Raw genomic sequence first — 19,604 nt, forward strand, 5'->3', positions numbered from 1 at the left:
CTCAGCTGCTTGCAGTGCTGAAGATGTAAATTCAGGGAAAATAGTTGTCTGTGTTTATAAAAATATTTGCCTGAAAAGACTATATTGTAAGAAATGTTCATGAATATAACAGCTACTCAATATGGTCTAAATGCACCTGATCTGCCTTGGGGCTTGATCTTTAATGATTTTATAATTTCCAGCCATCCCAATTCCAGAAATTATCTGCAGACATTAAAAGCTCTTACAGAAAACTTTCAGCCCTTTGTATGCACAGCTGGCAGCCCAAGATAAGCATTAGGCTGAAGATAGTGAATGCAGCACCTCCCACTTCACAGGAAGAACTCTTCCCAACAGCAGGCACCCTTCTGGGATGATATCCAGCTTTACTAAGCAAGAAACCAACCAGTCATGGATCCACCTTGTTCCCATGAAGTACATTTAGTTCATGTTAGAGAAGGTGTCCCTGCTTATACATCTGCACCACATTCTGGGTTACTCTCTTTGCCACAAATATGACAAACTGTCCTGGACACCTTTTTTAGCTGATCCTGCTTTGAGCAGGGGGGGTTAGACTGGATGATCTACTGAAGTTCCTTACAACCTCAATTATTCTATCATAAACTCTTCTGAAGTCTTTTTAAAAAAATGTTGACTGTGATGGCCTTTTAGAGCCTGCTCACTCTGTCTGCCAAATATGCAAAGAAACTTAACTATAATGTTACTTTTTTTTCTGTTTCAGCAAAGAAATAACAGCTTTAAATGTATCCTCATTTACCTCTTGGCCATGGCATTTAAAACATTAAACAGAATGCTGTTACCACCTGAAACCAAGCACTGAGGCTGTTAATTTGAGCTGCCAGTGACTTCACACAGTGAGCTGCTAAACAAGACTGAAAACACCTCCAGCCTCACAGGCAGTCTAAGTGAGACAGTTATCACAAAATATGTAATTGCTTCAAAACTACTGACAGTAGAAAAACACTGCAAAGTAACAGTTGCTATAATTCTGATGACAGCATATCCAGCAGTATGGAATGAACCTTTTGTGGAATTACCTGACTCTCTGTTCATACATTTATATATATTCATACATACTGGTGACAACCTTGTAACTACACCTAAAGGTTCACATTTAACATATGTGCATCAAAATATTAAATATGGTTCTTTACAACAAACTTGAATCTCCCTCATCAAGCTCACATAAAACATGATCATTACATTCAGGCAAAAGGAAAAAATAGAGCTATTTTGATACAGTTCTGTGGGATTTTTCCAAATCAAAACAGTAGCTGAAACCATTACTGGATCATCTTAACCTCTACTCCCCTCTTAAAAGGATTTGTATACAAACAAGCATAAACACTGAAGGCATCTTCATGTTCCCAAGAATTTTTAAAGCCTTGTATTAATAGAGATTGAGGAAAATTTGTCAAATCAACAACACCTCCAAAGTGGTATTTAAAAAAGACACACAAATGTAATTTTTTGGGTCATGCTTTGCCCACTGCACAGTCTCCTGCCAAGGTATGGCACCTATGCAATCCTGTGCATCCTGTGTGCGTTGTGTGATATTCTCCTTGATATCCTCCTGTCTCTCTTGTTTGGGCAAAGACTCCAACTGCAAAATACAATTTTATGCCACAACACAGTGGAATATCAACACTGTACTACTTCAATTCAGGTAGTTTCAGTAAGAACAGCAGTAACAAGCAGTTTAGGAGAAAAAAGAGTCAGTAATTTTTGTATCAGACTATTTAGGAAATTGAGGGGCTACTTACTCAAATCCAGAACATCATCTGCCTTTATCAGATCTCCCTCCCTTGTGAGTGGTAACTGAGTTTCCAGCTCACCTTGCAAGTGCAGGGACAGTGAACGGAGCATAAAGAAAACTCTGATTGCCTTGAGAAATTAAAGAAAAGATTATCAGAATATTTTTACACCCAATACTACATATTTTAACAGAATCTTACAAACAAATATTGGCTTTTACAATTCCCAAGTTTGCTGTCCTGTAGTAAATATTTTTAATACATTTAAAATTGAAATTAAAATTGTAATACCTTTTACATTGGAAAAGTAGAATGTAATTTCCAACTTAGTTAAAAAGAAGACATGAAAGAAGCTGAAACCTGCCATTTATTTTCAGTGAAGTAGAAGCAGCAGAGCCTTTCTATCACTGGCACACTTACACAGACTGTGACTGACAGGGAAACAATTACAGGAGCTGTTTATGCAAAAACAATCCTGGAATATTTTTATTTAATCATTATTTAAGACTGATTGTATTTGCAATACTTCTATGCTATAGACACCTACACAACCAACCTTCAGAGACTCTCACATTTGGAACTTAGAACAGTAATAACTTTTCTGGCCAAATCTAGCTAATATGTCTACAAGTTAAGACAGAAACAGAGGGGATTTCTGCATTTTAATTTACAGTTCTCACTAAAACTAGCCACATGTAACTTTCTCAGAGCACTTAATTTATATTCTCAGAAGGTCTTCATCAGGGCAAAGCATTCTGAAAGCTGTAACAGCTTTCAGAATGTAAGAAACTTTCAACAGCTGCTCTGTGAAATGAATATGCTAGTTTTGATTTACAAATTCATGACATATGGTATGCAAAGACCCAAAGTGTCAAAGAACAATCATTTTATTAGCCACATTTTGAAAGGCCCCATTTATAATCCTCTTTCCCTACAAGAACTGCATTTTCAGTACAGCAAATGAAAAATCATTTTTTATTACTTCTGGTGTTCTGCTTTTTAAGAGTTTGCTACACAGTAATTCTGTGGTGTACTGTAAATTAACTGCTGCTTTACAGTAACAGCATTGAATTCATGAACAGCTGCAGTGCCCAGAAACTCCCAGATTGCAGGAAGTACTAGGAAAAACAAATCTAAAGTGCTTTAAGGGAAAACTCTTCACTCCTCTATTTTTAAAATCAACAGAACAGTGGCTCCTGTGAAGTAGAACTGTGAGTGTTTGAGCTCTCTACTGGCAGTGCTTCCAGGAATTTCTGACACAACAGGGATGAAGAGAGAGAACCCATGTATCAGGTTCTTCCATGAAATGACCCCAAGGCAATGGCTTTGAGATGCAGCTGAAATTTAACAGGGTAATCTCATTATGTGGAGCAAAGGACACCAAGGGTATCTAATAAAAATATGATGATAATACTATTTAATTCATGAGAACAGAGTCACTTTAGAATCTGAGATGACCACTCCCATTTAGGGAGTGCACTCTAATGTATTGTGGATTTACTGAAATTATACAGGATTACTATAAAGCAGTTTTCCTACCAAGTCCTTCAAGAAGAATTCACAGTACTTGGTTTAATATTTGCCAAATTCAGTCAAGAAGAGGAAAATCTTGCCATTTTTGGTAACCCAAAAGTTAAACCCAACAAGGATTTTGTTTGGATTTTTTTTTTAATTTGGAGTGCAACCATCACTCAGCTTTCACTATCTGCCCCCTCAAACCTCTTCCTCCTAGACTGCATTAATTTGTATCACATTTATTTCCTATAAAACAAATGACACTCATCTCCAAACATGCAATCACATTTAGTGCAGAATGAAGTACAGGAGTAGAAAATAAAATCAGAACTTTAGCCTTTGCAAAAAAAAATAAAATGAACAATGGAAACTGTGCTGTGCTTCCTACAATACTGACAGCCCACAGTTGGTTATCAATATACTGTGCCTAATCTATTTTATCAGATCTCAACAAAACAATAGAAAAGTTCTGTGGCCTAGAATTTTTTTGGCTGACTTTTAGTTTTTTGGTTAACTTGGAATAAATATGGATTTCTATCTACATTAAAGTATTATGCAACTATGATCCTGATTTCCTCATCTATATACAAGTTCTATGTGCAAAGACATCAATTTGCAGGGAAGCCTACCACTATCTTATTACATTCCCAAGAAAGTGTTCTTAGTAATTCAAAAACTTCTCACAAAGTGAGATTTTTGAGGGCTTCTCCTAAAGTTGTTAAAGAGAAGAAGAGCTGCCACTTACAGGGACTTTCCATAGCAAGGAAGTAAGATCCTAACAGTTAAGAACTCATAATATAATCAAAGTTCACTTGCTAGTGAAGTAAAACTTGAGAACTTTTTTGAATCGTGTCAGAGCATGTTCAGAATCAAATCTTTTTGCATTTGAAACCATCCTTAGAACCTCATCAGGTTGAGTGGCAGCAGCAATGTCACAAGGGATACCTGAGTCCAGCATTTTGCCATGGCAGGTCAGCCAGGGCAAGGCAGCAGCACAGGAAACGAGGAAATATCAAACCCTGAGTGCAGTGTGACTGGGGAAGGAGCACCAACAAGGAATCATTCTGGGAATTCTTGCTCATGATGGAGATCCTTTCATCCCAAAGGCTCAACAGGAATATTTGTATTGATTTTTTTATTTCCACCAACAGAAGTTAAGCTATTCCTTATTTAGCATATGAAAATCCTGGAACAGTCATTTCCCACTAATGTGCATTTCTAAGTATCTTTCTGTTAAATGCCTCAGAGAATTTCAGGAAGCATTTCTGCTTTCTAAGAATAATACTTTTCAAAATAATTCACTGTATTGTATCCGACAACTTGCTGTGATAACAAAAGCTGTGTGGCTTATAAGCAATGAAAATGAACCTTCTCAGAAGATTGCTGGAAGTATGTTACTGCACAAAATCATCATTTGGGAAGTCCTGTTCTCTAAGTTTCTTTGCATTTATATAATTGTATTATCTAAGTATATTCAAGTACTCTTGAAGGAAAAAAATACCTCTTAGATTTACTGACACTGCAAGGCTTCTGGGACACAGCCAGATAAGGGCCAAGAACCGATTAACCAGGAATGGAAATGAGGATGTTGTCATTCAGGCCAGTATCACCTCTATGGATTGTGTCAGTCACAAAAATACTTTGCTGGTTCTCTCTTCATTTTCAAATCTCTATCACAAATTACCTTGCCAAGATGAGCTCCCAAGTAAAATTAAATTTTTTGCCATGTCTAGAAATATGAGTGATACTAAGCCAGTCAGTCTTCCATGGAGATTCTTACTACAGGAATATAATTGAGACAGCAGATCACAAAAGAAACTGACAATATATTGAGTGTCATCAAAATGCCTTTGTATGTAGCTTTCTGTATGGTCTGAAAATTTAAACCCCAGTGCAAGAACATGTTGCATTGACGAGACACAAGAAATCAGAGAAAAAGCTTCTCCACTGGGGCAGGCAATTGTTATATATGCTCTACACAGATCTGTCTTCAGCAAGTTTTATGATTTTATGGATGAACCTTCCAATCAAGCAGTTTTCTAAGAAAAGTATTTGTACTCCTAGAATTGCTCAATGATTTTGGCATCACTTTGTCATAAGCAGATGGAAGGAAAACAGTCTTACTCACTCGTCGTGTTCTTTCTACATCTCCACAAGGCAACCTCTTCACAAAGTCAATCCCGGTCAGAGGAGTCCCCGTTGGGGGCAGCAAGATGGAGGCATCCATCATCAAGTATTCTACATTCATAGGTTTCATCTACAGAAATATTTCAGCACTGGTTAGTATACAGAACAAAAAGCATTTGTCTCTAGTTTCAAATATAACTCATTGTTGTGTATTTTAAAATTCTGAGAATTTTTAATACTGTGTCTCATTTAAGGGCCTTACATGCAATCTTTCATTTAACTCCATGCAACCTCTCATTGTTCCCAGACACACTGCCAAAGTTTTCATACAAATAAAACACAGGAAAAACTCCAGAAGATTACAGAAAAGGTATTTGCAAATACTAAAAACCAAATTCTGCCAGGTTTGATTTCAAGTTTTGACTTAAATTTGTTGTTACTTCAATCACAAGGAAGTTTCTCATAACTTTTTCTCTCCAAACAGAACTTTCTCAGAAGAGAGAACATGCTGAGCTTCAGACAGATATAGGAAGATTTTCATATTGTTTAGGGAAAAATAATAAGTTCAGTGTCCCATTTAGGGACACTGAATGCAGGCTGAAGCAATTTTTTTTATACTTGATTTTATAAGTAATGGAATTTTATCAAATAAAGAGCTGTGAAGTTTCACGTAAACAATTTATGTAAGTACAGACACAACTTCTCAGAGACAAAAACACCACTGACATTTTGTTATCCTACTCCCAGTAATCAGTACCCCAGTGTGCTCAGTAGCTATCAGCACTTTTTCTTATCCCTGTGCTGTATCTGGGTTTGAGGATTTGCCAGGGCAGAAGAGATCTCACTTACTGTCATAGTCCTGTATTCATCTTCAAACATATCCAGAAAGATTTCTTCTCCCTTCCAAAAGAAAGAACATGGACATACCATGAGCCTTGCTGTTTGGGGCTCTATCAGGTTTGCTCTGTACAGTGTCTGTGAAGGGAGGCCAGGGCTGCAGGGCACTGCTGAGCCCTTCAGCAGCACTGCTCACACCTCTGGGAAAACACACTTAGCAAAGGGGGAGATTTCTCTGCAGCCCCTGCAGGACCGTGGTGGAGCAGGTACCAACCCTGCAGCAGGCAGATGTGCTCTGAAGGAGCTGCAGTCTGCAGGAGCCACACTGGGGCAGGGGAAGGTGTGAGGAACAACAGACAGAAGCTGTTCTGGACTGACATCAAATCCCTAATTCCCACTGCCCCTGCACCACTCACAGGAGGAGAAGGTTGAAGAGCCAGGAATGAAGCTGAGCCTGGGAAAAGGGAGAGCTGGGGGACAGTTTTAATTTGTCTTTGTTTCTCACTATCTAAATTTATTTTTCTTGGTAATAAATTAACTTCTGTGAAGTTGAGACTGTTTTGCCCAAGACTGTAATTGGCAAGTGACCTCCCTGTTCTTTATCTTGACATGATATTCTATTCTCCCTCCATCCTGTTGAGGAAGGGCAGTGAGAGAGCAGCTGAGTGGAGTGGACCTCTAGCAGGCAGCCAAGGTCAACCCCCCACAAGTTACTTATTTTTTGTAAGCCACATTGAGCAAACATCCTTCAAGAGAATTCTAAGAAAAACAGGAAGATATTTCAGCCACTTGAAATCTGTCACGGATTTACTGCTCCTTATATAGAAGTTAATGCCTGGGGCTAAAAAATTTAATTTCTTTCATTGTTTACAACACATGTAAAAGTAAAAAGCTGCAAAGGTTTCCAATAAGGAAAAAAAATTAGACAAAACTTTAGATGATCATTTCAGATATGACACAAACAAAAAGCAATGTCAAAATCAAACACATTCCACATTAGTGTCAATGATAAACTTGATCTCCAGTACAAACCCTGGGAGTATTCCAACAGCCCCTTGTGACATGGGTCAGGGTGGTATGGGAAGGATGGAAAGAAGAGAAATTCTCCAAGAAAACACTTCCTTCCCTATCACAAATTTGGAGGTCCCATCTTCAAAAAGGTGCTTCTTTGGTCACTATGTAAAGACTGGGCTGCAGACATTTCCCATAGGTAAAGAACTTTTTTCTTACAGCATTCTGCATATTTACCTTATAGAAACGGCGAAGGAGATGAACACTTTCCTCCCTTGCACCCTAGGAAAGAGAAAATGCATTTCAGGGAATACACTTACTTATTAGTCACATTAAAAAGCTACCCAAACACTCATACAGGACAGACTGTCTAATAATTCATGGCCTTAATCCTGGAATTTGATAGAATACAGTTCTTGCACCTATGAAAATGCAGCTTGAGTTTATTATTTATTATTTCAAAAGCACTTTTCTTTACATTATAGAGATGGATAACATACAAGTTTCAGAGAGACAATGAAACACAAAACTGCTGGAGAAGTTACAAGTTAAAATAGCAGAGATGAGAACAGAGCATAGGTTATGACATTCACAGCACAGAGCTACCAATGCAAAGATGTTCTAGAAGCTCAAATTTCACATCAAGGCTGATTGCAAACAGAAATGAAACAAATTGATTCAACTATACTCCAAGACTGAGACACCAGTAATGCAGTGACTGGGAATTTGAAAGAAAATACTCACCTCCAGACAATCAAGGTGTACATTTTTTATGATCCTGCCATTTTTGGAAAACACAAGCTGCTTCAGCAATAGGCAGCCAAGTTCTAAAGTTGCCAAACGAATTTTTCCATCTGTGAAAAGAAAATTTCAACATACAAAATAGTAGCAGTTTAGTTACAGCTCTTGTGATCATTCCATGTCCTTAAATGTTTCTACTCTTCCTGCAATTGTCAAACTTTGCTCCTTTGAGTGCTGGTGCTGCCTTACTATGCTGATGGCTATAAAGAAAAAACTGGAAGAGTATTTTAAAGCAGAAGAAAATTTAAAGCAGAGCCATTCAGTAAGAAGGGAAAGATTATTACTAATAAACAGTGAGCCCAACATTGGGTTTTGCTGCCTTTATCAATCTGCAGCACAGGTTGAATTACTCTAAAATTACACAAGGATCCCAGACATTTGGGATGGATGAAGTTACAAGGTGAAAGGAAGCTTTGTATATAGTACACTAATAAGGCACAGCTTTCCCTTGAAGGGAGAAAAGGAGATGTTCTACACAGCATGCAGCAAGTTGAATAAAACATACCCCATTTCCATCCTTCTCCAGCACCTCCCTCCCCAGACATGCCTTTATTTAAATAAATGCATATCCTCACTTGCACTCCTTCCTGCTGCTGCAGGTACAAACTCTTCATATATTAACATGTTTTTCATCTCTGACACATCAGCACAAGTTAACATGCTGTAGAGCAGTTTTGCAAGTCAAGTCAAACAAACAGATTTTTATTCTACAGACATTCAAAAATTTGATAGGGTGTCAGTTTCTGGGGAAATCCAACTCTACCCATTTACAATTTTAAGGGGGAAAAGGCAAGGAGGAGAGGTGTGGCTTGAACAAAGATCATTTTCATGGAATAGGTCATGGAACACTAACCCTCGTTTCACAAAAAAAAAGGGAAGAAAACTCCCAACATTTTCTGCAGAACAGTTCAGAACTGAAAATACAACCTGAAATAAAAAAAAAGGAGAAAATTTGCTACCACCTAGAGCTGACAGATAAAGGACTGCTATAAGCAAAGCGCACCACAGTTCTCAAGATTATTTCTCAAATGAAATTATTTCTACAAGCAAAGGTGAGACAGATCATATTTTCAGTATGAAATCAATAAATGTAAAACCCCTCAAAATCTCCATTTTTGTTTATTCAGAAGTGCACAAAGTAGGAATTTAGAGAACAGATCCTTGTATAGTTCTGAGTATAAAAACAACTACTCAGCACAAATCCAGAATTTCTGATTCCTCACCAACCAAGAAAAAGCCAATAGTTGTCTTTCACAAACCATATCTACATACTGCTCATCAAAGAGCAGCTGAACAATCACTTTCTCCTCAAGGACAAGAGGCTAAGTAGCTTCTTTCTATCTTCAAAAATTTCACCTTGGAAGGAAAAACAAACCCTGGAAAAGCAATACCTGGTTGTGCAGCATAATTCATTATCCTGATGAGCCCTTCTGCAAGGACATGATTATAGGAATTTCTCTCTTCAGCATTTTGAGCTGGAAGTTGAATTCTCTCCAACTTGACTGAGTCAAGTCCTTTCATGAGGGTGAAGGAAAAAAATGCAAATTAGAAAACAGGAGTGTGCTCTGAGGCAAGCATTTGATAGACCACAGAAGTTTTCTCAGAAGAGAACAATCAGCAATAGGAAACTAAGCAAGATAGTTTTGACTTTGTATGACAAGGAAAAGGAGGAACAACAAAGACCAAACACATTGATGAATCCCTGAAAATTCTCAGCCTTAAATGGGGCCTACTGAGTGGCAACACTCAAATCTCAAAGTTTTTGGTGAAATGCAAATGATTTTGCTGTTTCTGAAATTCTCAGATTATTTGTTTGCATCTAAATCAAATCAAAGTCAAGCCATACATCTGGAGAGCTAATGGCTAAAGGGGAGAAGATCAAAGTCTGATTTTAAATTCTGCTTTCATAGTTAAGTAATCTGTTCATATATGTTTAAACTAAATAGGAATTTTATTTTGTAGTGGTCCTATTTAGTATCCTCCCCAACACAAATAAAATTTTCACTGACTTGTTATATAAGGAAACTAATCCCATCTTTCTTTAATATATTCCTCTAAAATATCAAAGTTCTTTCTCAGGAAAGGCTGGTTTGCTGGGAAACCTCTTAGAACAATAAACAATTATGGATTGTGGGGATCTTCCTGTCCCATTCTAAAGAACAGCAATAAACAACCCCATAAAGCAGAAGATGACTCTACTGAGGTTTTTCCAATCCTGGCCTTGCAGTTAACTCCACATAACTGCATTTACCTTTGTTGTGTGACATTGCATATAAAAGACAGAGAACAAAAAGGGCGTAGTAATCATCTTCAGGACAGTCCAGTGCATTGTAGACCATATCAAGGAAAGGCCTGTGGAAAGGAGTAATTTAGAAACAATTTAAAAAATCTATAGAAAAATGGGTAACCATCTTATTGTACACGTAGCTAATGGAAGAGGCAAATTCACAGTAATGCACATTTTCAGCCATTATAACAAAAGAGTTCTGTTACAGTTTCTGTTGCAGAGGACTCAGATTACAGCCATGCTTTGTATTTACATACTGACAATAATTCTGAGTTTTAACCAGATTCATTACATAATACTTTCCCAAGAACTGCTTGTTCAAACAGTTACTGGGTTGTTTGTAGCCTGTTTAGTAAGTACACAGAATCATTGCAGAGCTTGCTTTAAGTGCATACCTAAGTAATCTCAAGGAGCTGCTATCACTGTTGTATAAAACAGACTCCTTTAAAACTCATGTGCTAAACACAATTGAAAAGCTCTTACTATTACAAGTAAGCATTTTTACCAGAAGTTTGGAGGAAGCCAGGTTTTTCTAAAACAAGAATTTCACTGTCCAACAGTTATAGGAAAGAAATATTAACTAGGAGGGAATATCTGAAGAGAAAAAAAAAGGTTTGGATTGTAGATGGGTTTTGTTTTCCTGAGTTTAAACACTTATGACCTATGACACATATACAGAAAGTTACAAACAGTGCTAAGTTCACCTTTTCTTTACCTGTACCTTGGAAAGACAACAAAAGTCAGTGTAATCCAGAAGGCATTTGGACAGATCAGATGCTGCTGAGATTAACCTGATATCAGCACAGGCCTGATGGCAAGGCAGCTTCACTTCTGGTCCTAGGATGGCTTGCATCCAGTCAGTAGTTCAAGTTCAGAGCACATTCAAAAACAAAATATATTTTCACAACTGGCCCAGCTAAACAAATGATGTGTCAGGGTAGTGTCACAGTCATCAGGAGATGACACTGTGTGTGGAAGCCCGAGTGGAAAGGGTTTATTCCTATCTGCTAAACTATACTTTAACAGTGAAAGGAAAAATATCCTTACGTTATCTAAATCATATTTAAAAAATACATTAAAAGAACAGTAAACAACCTAAACCCTAAACTGTAGAAGTACTATTTAATATAATTTCATTAAAGCCAAAGTTTTACCAGGTGGAAGCTGCTGAGGTATCAGTAGTTATTCCATTAACACCAATATTACACAGTATTAAATTACTTCTCTGATGCCTAATGCATGTTTCATTGTTTTCCCCCACATACTAATTAGATTAATGAAATTATGAAACTTGAAAAAAATCATTACAGAGCAGCAAGAGATACCATTTTCATTCCAGATGCTTCTTCAAAGCATCTTATCGGCATTGTCTGTCTCAGCCACAATAATCTGAGGCTGAAACAGCTTCCAAGAATCCCCCTCACCAATGTTCCTCATTTAGATTAAATACACAACAGACCCAGAAAACTTCAGCCTAAGAAAATAGCAACAGAAGCCACAACATAGCATGAGGATTTGACATGCTTTGGAAAAAAGCTTTGCTGTGCAGCATTACATAAAGTGAAGCTAATTTAAAACATGTCTTTAAGCTTAAACTTTCCAGTAGTGAGGCCTATCAAAATAAAATAACACCTAAAATACTTAAGCTTTTTCTTTTGTTTTTCACAGTAGGAAAAGCGCTAAGGGAAATTAAAAGCTTGACTTAGCTTTTACAGCTGCAGACTTTAAACTGCCAACTGTGCTGTTTTCCATTTATTTTTCAACAAGTATTGGACTGTTTTAAAAAGAACCAAACAGTTTTCACAGTAAAGATTATATGGTAAGTATTTTCAAATGTATTTCTTAACTCTGTAAGCCTTTGCTTCCTTTAATTCTTCTACTAAGGGCTTGATAGAAGCAGCAGATCAAATGCCATACAAGTGTTCCTCAGATTATTTATTCTTGTGGAGTATGTCCACAACTGAAAACTGCAACCCACTAGGAACCACTGTCACCACAGGCATTAATGACTACTGCAGGTGTGGAAGCTGCAGTTCCAGTATGGCACAGAGGTCCCTGCATTTTCCACTCCCACATGGTGCCTTATCCACAAGGCTCAGTGATTCCAACCAGTGTAGGACAGAAACTACACATACTGAGGCAAGTCTCTTGAGAAATTTAGCTGCTGCTTCAAATACTATACTTGGCATAATAATAGATCTTAGGCTACAGCAGCTAATCCACTGACATTTCAAAAAAAAAAATCACATAAAACAAAAGCCAGAACTGCCCTATACAAGGTATATCCTTATTTTAAAACTATTTTTAGCTCTGCACATTCTTTGATGTTGCTTATTTTTAGAAAAGATGCAGAATTCTGCGAGACCACATCTGCAGATCAAGAGAGGCCTGAACTGCAGACATTTGCCAAATGCACTGGCAGCTCACTTGCATTCTGCTCTTTTCAAGACCTGAGCATCCCAGTCACTTTAGTATTCCATGCACTCACTGCCAATTTCTTTCTAAAAGCCATTTGGCACATATTTTAGTCAAATTATCAATAATATAGAACAGCGTGTTTTAAAGCCAGTTCAAGTCAAGGTTCAATTTCACTTTCACAATGAAATTAAATGTTATCTTTATTAATGAATGTAATCTAAACTACAAAGCTATAATGAAGACAGAATGAAATTCTGGGAATACCAGGCAGCATTTCCCAAGTTTAAAAATAAATTTTAAATCCTATCAAACATGTGCATTTCCCCAATGGACACATTTGCAATTATTTTTGTGTCAGGCACATTTGGTTTCTTAACATTCTATTAACAGGAATGGAAAATCCCTAGTGAGAAGTTGTCTTAGGGGTATTCATTACATCCAAGCTTAAATTTTGAAGTCAGGGCAATTTCTGCTCCCAGAAACACTTATAAACTGTATTTCCAGTAGAAGTTTCCAATAACCCTAAAACATAGTAATGGACCCTGGAAACAGTAAAAGGTTACAAGGGTTTGCCTATAACTACTGTTACTAAAATTCTGCCCAACTCATCTCTGAACTGACGAATTTTCCTTGTTTTTTCCTTATAGGTGCATACAAAAATGGACAAATGCAACTACAAATATAATAAATAAAACTTCCATCTTAATTTAGAGGTTTGGAAAATTACAAAATGCAAAGATTTGTATTCTATTTTTGTCATGTTAATATTCTGTAATTTAACTTTACCGACTTAATGCAACACAGCTGCCTAAAGGAAAGCACAAACTAAAATGTAACAGGATCATTTCCAAAACCAAACAGTAGAGAGACTACACTCCACTTTTGTATTGATTCACTCACTTGTGATCCAGAAAAAAACCTGTAATTTTAACTTGAAGCAGATTTGAAACATCCCTTTAAGAAAAGCAAAAGATTTAAGGGGAGGATAGGTAAGGAAACAATTCAGCAACATCTTTTCCAGTTCCTTTATACCTGTTCCAGTTTGTCATGTCACTCCCAGAAGCAGCTGCACTCTTTTCTTCATCTGTTGTATTCTGTTCTGTCACAGCAGAGATGGACAGCTCTGACAGCTTACACCTCTCCATAATTACCATCTCTATTTCTAAAAAAACCAAAACATACCACCAACATTTGCTATTTTCAACAAGATTATCACAAGCTCATCTGTATTTTCTGTTTGGTATTGAAAGCATTTCATGCATCTATATGTAAGAGCTGTAACTATTACTTCAGAAAGGTGAATGAGAGATGTGGGGCAAATTTTCTTCCCAGTAAAGCCAAGAATCTGGCTTACATTTCTTTAAGGAGTGTAACACTATAAAAATTATATACATATACATAAAATATGTAAAGAAAACACACATATCATTTTGGCAAATAAGCCACAGTCAGCTCCCTTCCCATGCAAACCACAGGAAGAAAAGCCATAGAACCTCTTTCTGAAAAAAAAAAAAAAAAAATTTGTGAAAAAGCTGGTGAGGCTGGGGCATGGGTGGACATCAAGTTTCACTGAGGGTGCAAACAGCCTCCACAACTGCAGCAAACAGGACACCTGGTCCCCAGTGCTTCTCACCTACTGAGCTTCAGTAGAACAAACAAATCTAGCCTTCCCTTAGGAAGCTGAACAAAGATTACAACTAAATGCATCAGTTTAAACAGTAGATTATTTCATATTTTCTTCAAAGCATGGAGGAAAATATACCATCAGTTATTTGGCACCATTTAAGGAAAGCCTTCTCAAAAACACTGTTTACCTAAATCTAAACTCAGTCATGTTTGGACAGGACTGTCAAAGAATAACACCCTTTCTTTCAATTGCTTGCAGACAATTCTGCCACATTTTTCTCATTTTATGTTTAATTCTCAATTTACATTTAATGTAAGTACTAGGACTTACTATCCTTCTAAAAGTTAGTAACCATAAAATAAACAGTTATAATATGCTATAAGACCACTCATCCTATAAAAGCAGTTCTGAAGTTTGGGCTACAACAAAAATGCAGAAAAAGTCCAAGTAAAAAAAATCTAGGAGTCAAAGATATTTTCAATTATGAACTATTTAATATATTCCATCATGTACTGTCACTTCTAGCACACCAGTTAAATTTTATCATTGAAACACAGATAAAATACTGCTGATTATCTTGCAAAGGTGAAGTGGCTACAGCTCTCCCTTACCACAAAAGGACAAGTTATAAAGCTGTCAAGCTTGCTTATCAAGCCATGCACACTGAGGTGCAAGGCATGCATTGTGATAAGAGCCAAGGCCTACAGGCAGATATGAACACATTTCCATAGCTTTAATGAGATTAGAAGTATATGTTCTCACAGCTTGACTTAACATGAGAAAAAATCCAGCCAAAGCCTTAAACAAATGTCATAGTCCCATGCTCACCTAGTGCAGCAAGAGGACAAATCATGGAACTAATCACAACCAGCTCCATCAGTAAACAAAAGTACCTAAATTGCAAGCACCCTTTTCTTGCTGGAATACTCACCTTCATTTTCAGTGCTTGTCCTTACACCCTTTGAACTTGCTTCTGTACCTCTACTTTTATCAAGGTCATCTTGGTTATCTTCAGATCCTCTCTCCTCTTCATCTTCCTCACCAACATTTTTATAGTTGGGTCTTTTCTGCATCCTCTTCTTCCCTTTCTGTTTGTTAATTTCAAGAGACCTCTCAAGTGTTTCTGTGGGTTTTATGAAACATCTGATACTTGACTTTGCCTGTAAATTTGAACAGTGTACACTGAGTTCCAGCACAGAATTTTTAATTGAAATTGATAAAGAAACTTCAATTCATATAAAATGTAAATCAGCACACTATCCACAAATCTCAAATCCATTTTAAAATACAGAAAATTAATACCAAATCATCAGTAGCACAACTTTCCCCAAAGTAACTACCCCAAATATCTATCATTAAAAAGTAGGCCTTCTTGAGACAGGACAATGCAGAACTACCTAGTTCATCACCACAAGTTTTAAATTGAAGGTGTGAGACATATTACACATCAAATTCAGACACCTTTTGTAAAAAGGATAAAGGCAGCAAAATCCTACATGTATGTTGACAGCAGCGATTAATATAAATACACCCCTTTTAAAGGTGCAAGGACTTTTTTAAAGCAGCAAGGACAAAATCCAATGCTCTATGCCGTGAGATTTTTGGGTTGGTTGCATTTTTGGAGTCGCATGCTTCCCTCAATATCAAACTAATTCCTGTATCAACCAGGAAGAAATGACAGTCATTAACCTTTTTTGGGCCTCCAGACATGACTTATCAAGTCTGGAAAACACAACTTCATTTATTAGACTTAATTTACTTGTGTTTTACACAAAGTTATCACAGGATAAGATGGCAAACCAACACCTCATTTTCTTAAGTATTAATTAATTTCAGAACAAGTAAATAAATTTAGATAAATTTCTCCCAGAAGAAATGAAGTATTTCCAATAATGTGTCCTAACAACACAGAGCAATGGATTCTTATAGAAAGTGACCAAGATGCTACAAGAAGCTCTGCAAATAAAAGGAGTAACAAATTTGGTTTTTAACAATTTTGCAGCTTGTTTCTGAGCTGTGCTGTTTGAGCTCCCCTCTGCCTGCCAGCTAATCACCAGAGTACAAAATAAACACTAATCAGCCAAACCTCACTGTTACTGAGAAGTGAAACACATGGTTTGGAGCTTTCTGCCAGCTTTGACCCAAACAGGACAGTTACAGAAACCCCATTAACTTCCAGAGCTCAAAACCTCAAACAGATGCAGCTCACACTGCCTAAAGGGTTAAAAACTTAAGGGCAAGCAAGAGAAAGAAGTAAGACTAGAGTAAATACCAAACTGATTACAGTCTTTGCCTTAGGTGACTCAGTACAATAAGCACTCAAGATGACTGCATCAAACAAACTCTGGGGAAAAAGTTTGAAAAAATCCTTCCCTTCACTTAGTGAGGAACATCTATACATAAGAGATTAGGAAAATATCATGGAAAAAGCTGTCTACAAGTTAAAATGCCAAAATGATTCTCTGAATCTGGCATTTTGCAAATGCTTTATAGAAATATTGCGTAAGTGAATTTACACTTGGCACTGAAACAAACCACATAGTGGGAAGACTATTTTACAATACCAAAAAATCTCCATAAATACAAAATTCACTACACTTATATCCCCTGATAACCTCTTGGATGCATTTTTTGTGTGATCCAACTGCAACACAGGAAGGTTATAAAATGAGCAGGCTACCTTTATTGAATGGCTTCTGGCCAGAAAAGTCATAAGAAAAGGGAAGAGCACCTTAAGTCCTATTATTTAGGGGAAAAACAGAAAAGTAGCATGCAACTTGCATAACACATTTTCCCCTTTCTGCATTCACTTCTTACTTCTGCATTGCTTCCTAGAATCTTGTAGCTACTTCTTTATGGAGAAAGCACGTACTTAACAACCTTGCATTTCTCATGTGCTCAAGAGCAAAGTACCACAAGACATCAGCAGACAGTGATGTGCTTGTAAACATTGAGCCAGAGTTTGCTCCAAGAAGGAATGCTGTAGAAAAAACCCTACACAAATATTCTGTTTTGCTAAAGGCAACAAGGCTGTATCATTAAAACGTTCTAAAATTAGATTTAAAATTATTTTAGATAGCATTTGGTTTATAAGTTGATCATACAGGTTGAGGTACTGCTGGTTTATATCTTTAAAATGTCTTTTAACCACATTTTCAATAATGATTTATCTTGTGCAATGTGTGATGGTAAAATAAGGCAATAGCAGTAACATCTTTTACGGGAAGGAGAAAGTAGGTTAAAGAAGAAACATGCACTAGGTAGAAGTGGCCCACATGAGAATGATGCAGGAAAACATCTCACAGGAAGTAAGGTAAACCTTAGTGTGATATCTGACAACTTTAAATAATTCTGCTGTCTATACATATTCAGCTCTCATTGTGACATAAGAGTATTTCTTCTGATGATGCCCAAAACCAGGGAAAAACACAGGGAAAAAATATGGAATGATGTGGAGAACTTGTTCAATGGAGCCTAGGCAATCACTACTGCCCAGTGATGTTCAGCAGATCTCCATGGGTAGGTTATTGCCAATTTGTAAGATATCACCAGTTACTGCTGGTCATTTTTTCCATAAATTGATTTACAGTAAACAGTATCACTTGTTCCTCTTGTGAGAACTACCACTGCTCTTTGCCCTAAATAACTCAGGGTATTTTGCATTTATACACAGCAACTGTGATGTTTCTCAGCTTTTATTTTTGTGAAGTGTTCTTTACTCAGTGTCCCAGCAAGAGGACTCTGTGTGTAATGAACTCAGTCCTTACTCCTTATCCCATTCCACTTTAATTTATCTTATTAGAAAGATGAACAGAGATATGAGGTTCTACATCTGGGTTTAGAAACTATGTGCTAGTTAGAAACTGACAGTTACATTTCAACTTAAACATATCAAGACATCTCAGTTACAACAGATGAGCAGTGATAGGTACAGAGCAAGGGTTTAGAAATAGCTGCAGTTCACCACAATACACAGATTCCCCACAACAACAAGCTTAGGACAGTATCAGAACAGTTATCAAGATAAATTAGAACACAAAGGAAGTAGTAAATGATAAATCTGGGTCTGATTTAATTAAAAAAAATTCTACATTCAGACTAAAAATAAATTTTTAAAATTGCTCATCACTCCTATTTAACAATTCTAAACTAACTTCTGAAGGTCCTGTTAAGGACCTGTTCAGGTACAACAGAACCCCCAGTTTACATGTCAAGAGGACACATCTTTAAGGCCAGTAAGGAGCAGCAACCTTAATAGCATTACAAAATTAAGAGATGAACAGCAGTCTGTAGGAAACCCCTAATATTCCTGACATACGTGCAAGTACACAAAGACATGCTATAGGTATTTGGTAACTCTGTACAGTAACCATGACAGGAAAAGAAAATCTCACTTCTGTAACAACTGGTACTCCACCCTCTTGCCACAAATTTCCTAGCAACAAAGCTTCTTCTGCACAAATGACACACAACACTCAGTATGCACTTAGCAGAATGTCAGACATTTCCTAACATAAGTGATTGCTTTATCTTAAAGTAATCAGCCAACTCTATCATTCTAACATAGTTTTTTCTAAAAAAGGTTAGATTCTAAATATCAAGGTCAACAGAACAAAACACCAGAACCCAAAAGCTACCAGCTAAGATCATTCCACACAGTTTCCAATGCCCAGTGGGAAGAAATCTGGAAAAGTTCATGTATCTTGAAGGAGTTGAAACATATCTCCCTCCTTGAAACTCCCAGAGATACAGCCAGTGCTAGGAAGGAGGTGATTAAGAACCAATCTATTGCTTGTTGTAAATTAAACATTCAGTCAGTAACTGCTGGCCAGCCAGTCAGTAGAGGACACATTCAATTTTTGGACAGAACTACAGTCAGGTGCCTGTTACAGTAAGGTCATGCCCCCCTACTCGTTACCATGCCCAAAATAGGCCTCTAAAAGGTAACAAGCATTACACAAGCTGTGAAAGCCACAACAAAAGGGAAAATATTAAAAACATGACACCTAGAAAACCAGTAACAGCATCAGCATCTAGCAACATCTCCCATGGTTAAATGTGAAGGTAGAAGGCCAATGACAGAGTAACACTCTCCTTTCTCACATGCTCACTGATGCACACCTTCCAAAGATGATCAGTTTTACTGCTAAAACACTGGGAATATTCAGATGAAAATCCTAAGCCTGGTATTTTTTTTAGGTCTCTCATTTCTACTACAAGTTGCACA

General features: G+C 37.1%; 1 protein-coding gene across 6 annotated transcripts in view; it reads right to left on the reverse strand.

Annotated features, from left to right (window-relative positions):
• The window catches only part of CLEC16A (C-type lectin domain containing 16A), a 55,007-nt gene that overhangs the window by 19,678 nt on the left and 15,725 nt on the right, over positions 1 to 19,604 (reverse strand). For all 6 annotated transcript variants that reach the window (XR_009419616.1, XM_059484206.1, XM_059484205.1 and 3 more), the window contains 9 exons: positions 15,309 to 15,537; positions 13,783 to 13,912; positions 10,297 to 10,397; positions 9,437 to 9,559; positions 7,989 to 8,098; positions 7,482 to 7,526; positions 6,246 to 6,296; positions 5,398 to 5,526; positions 1,764 to 1,884 (listed from right to left, as the gene is read on the reverse strand). Coding sequence is in view for 5 of the 6 variants with exons in the window: in XM_059484206.1 (XP_059340189.1) it covers positions 1,764 to 1,884; positions 5,398 to 5,526; positions 6,246 to 6,296; positions 7,482 to 7,526; positions 7,989 to 8,098; positions 9,437 to 9,559; positions 10,297 to 10,397; positions 13,783 to 13,912; positions 15,309 to 15,537 (1,039 nt within the window). In the remaining variant the exon portion in view is untranslated. The remainder of the gene's footprint in view (positions 1 to 1,763; positions 1,885 to 5,397; positions 5,527 to 6,245; positions 6,297 to 7,481; positions 7,527 to 7,988; positions 8,099 to 9,436; positions 9,560 to 10,296; positions 10,398 to 13,782; positions 13,913 to 15,308; positions 15,538 to 19,604) is intronic.

Source organism: Ammospiza nelsoni, chromosome 17 (genome assembly GCF_027579445.1).
Source record: "Ammospiza nelsoni isolate bAmmNel1 chromosome 17, bAmmNel1.pri, whole genome shotgun sequence".
NCBI lineage: Eukaryota > Metazoa > Chordata > Aves > Passeriformes > Passerellidae > Ammospiza > Ammospiza nelsoni.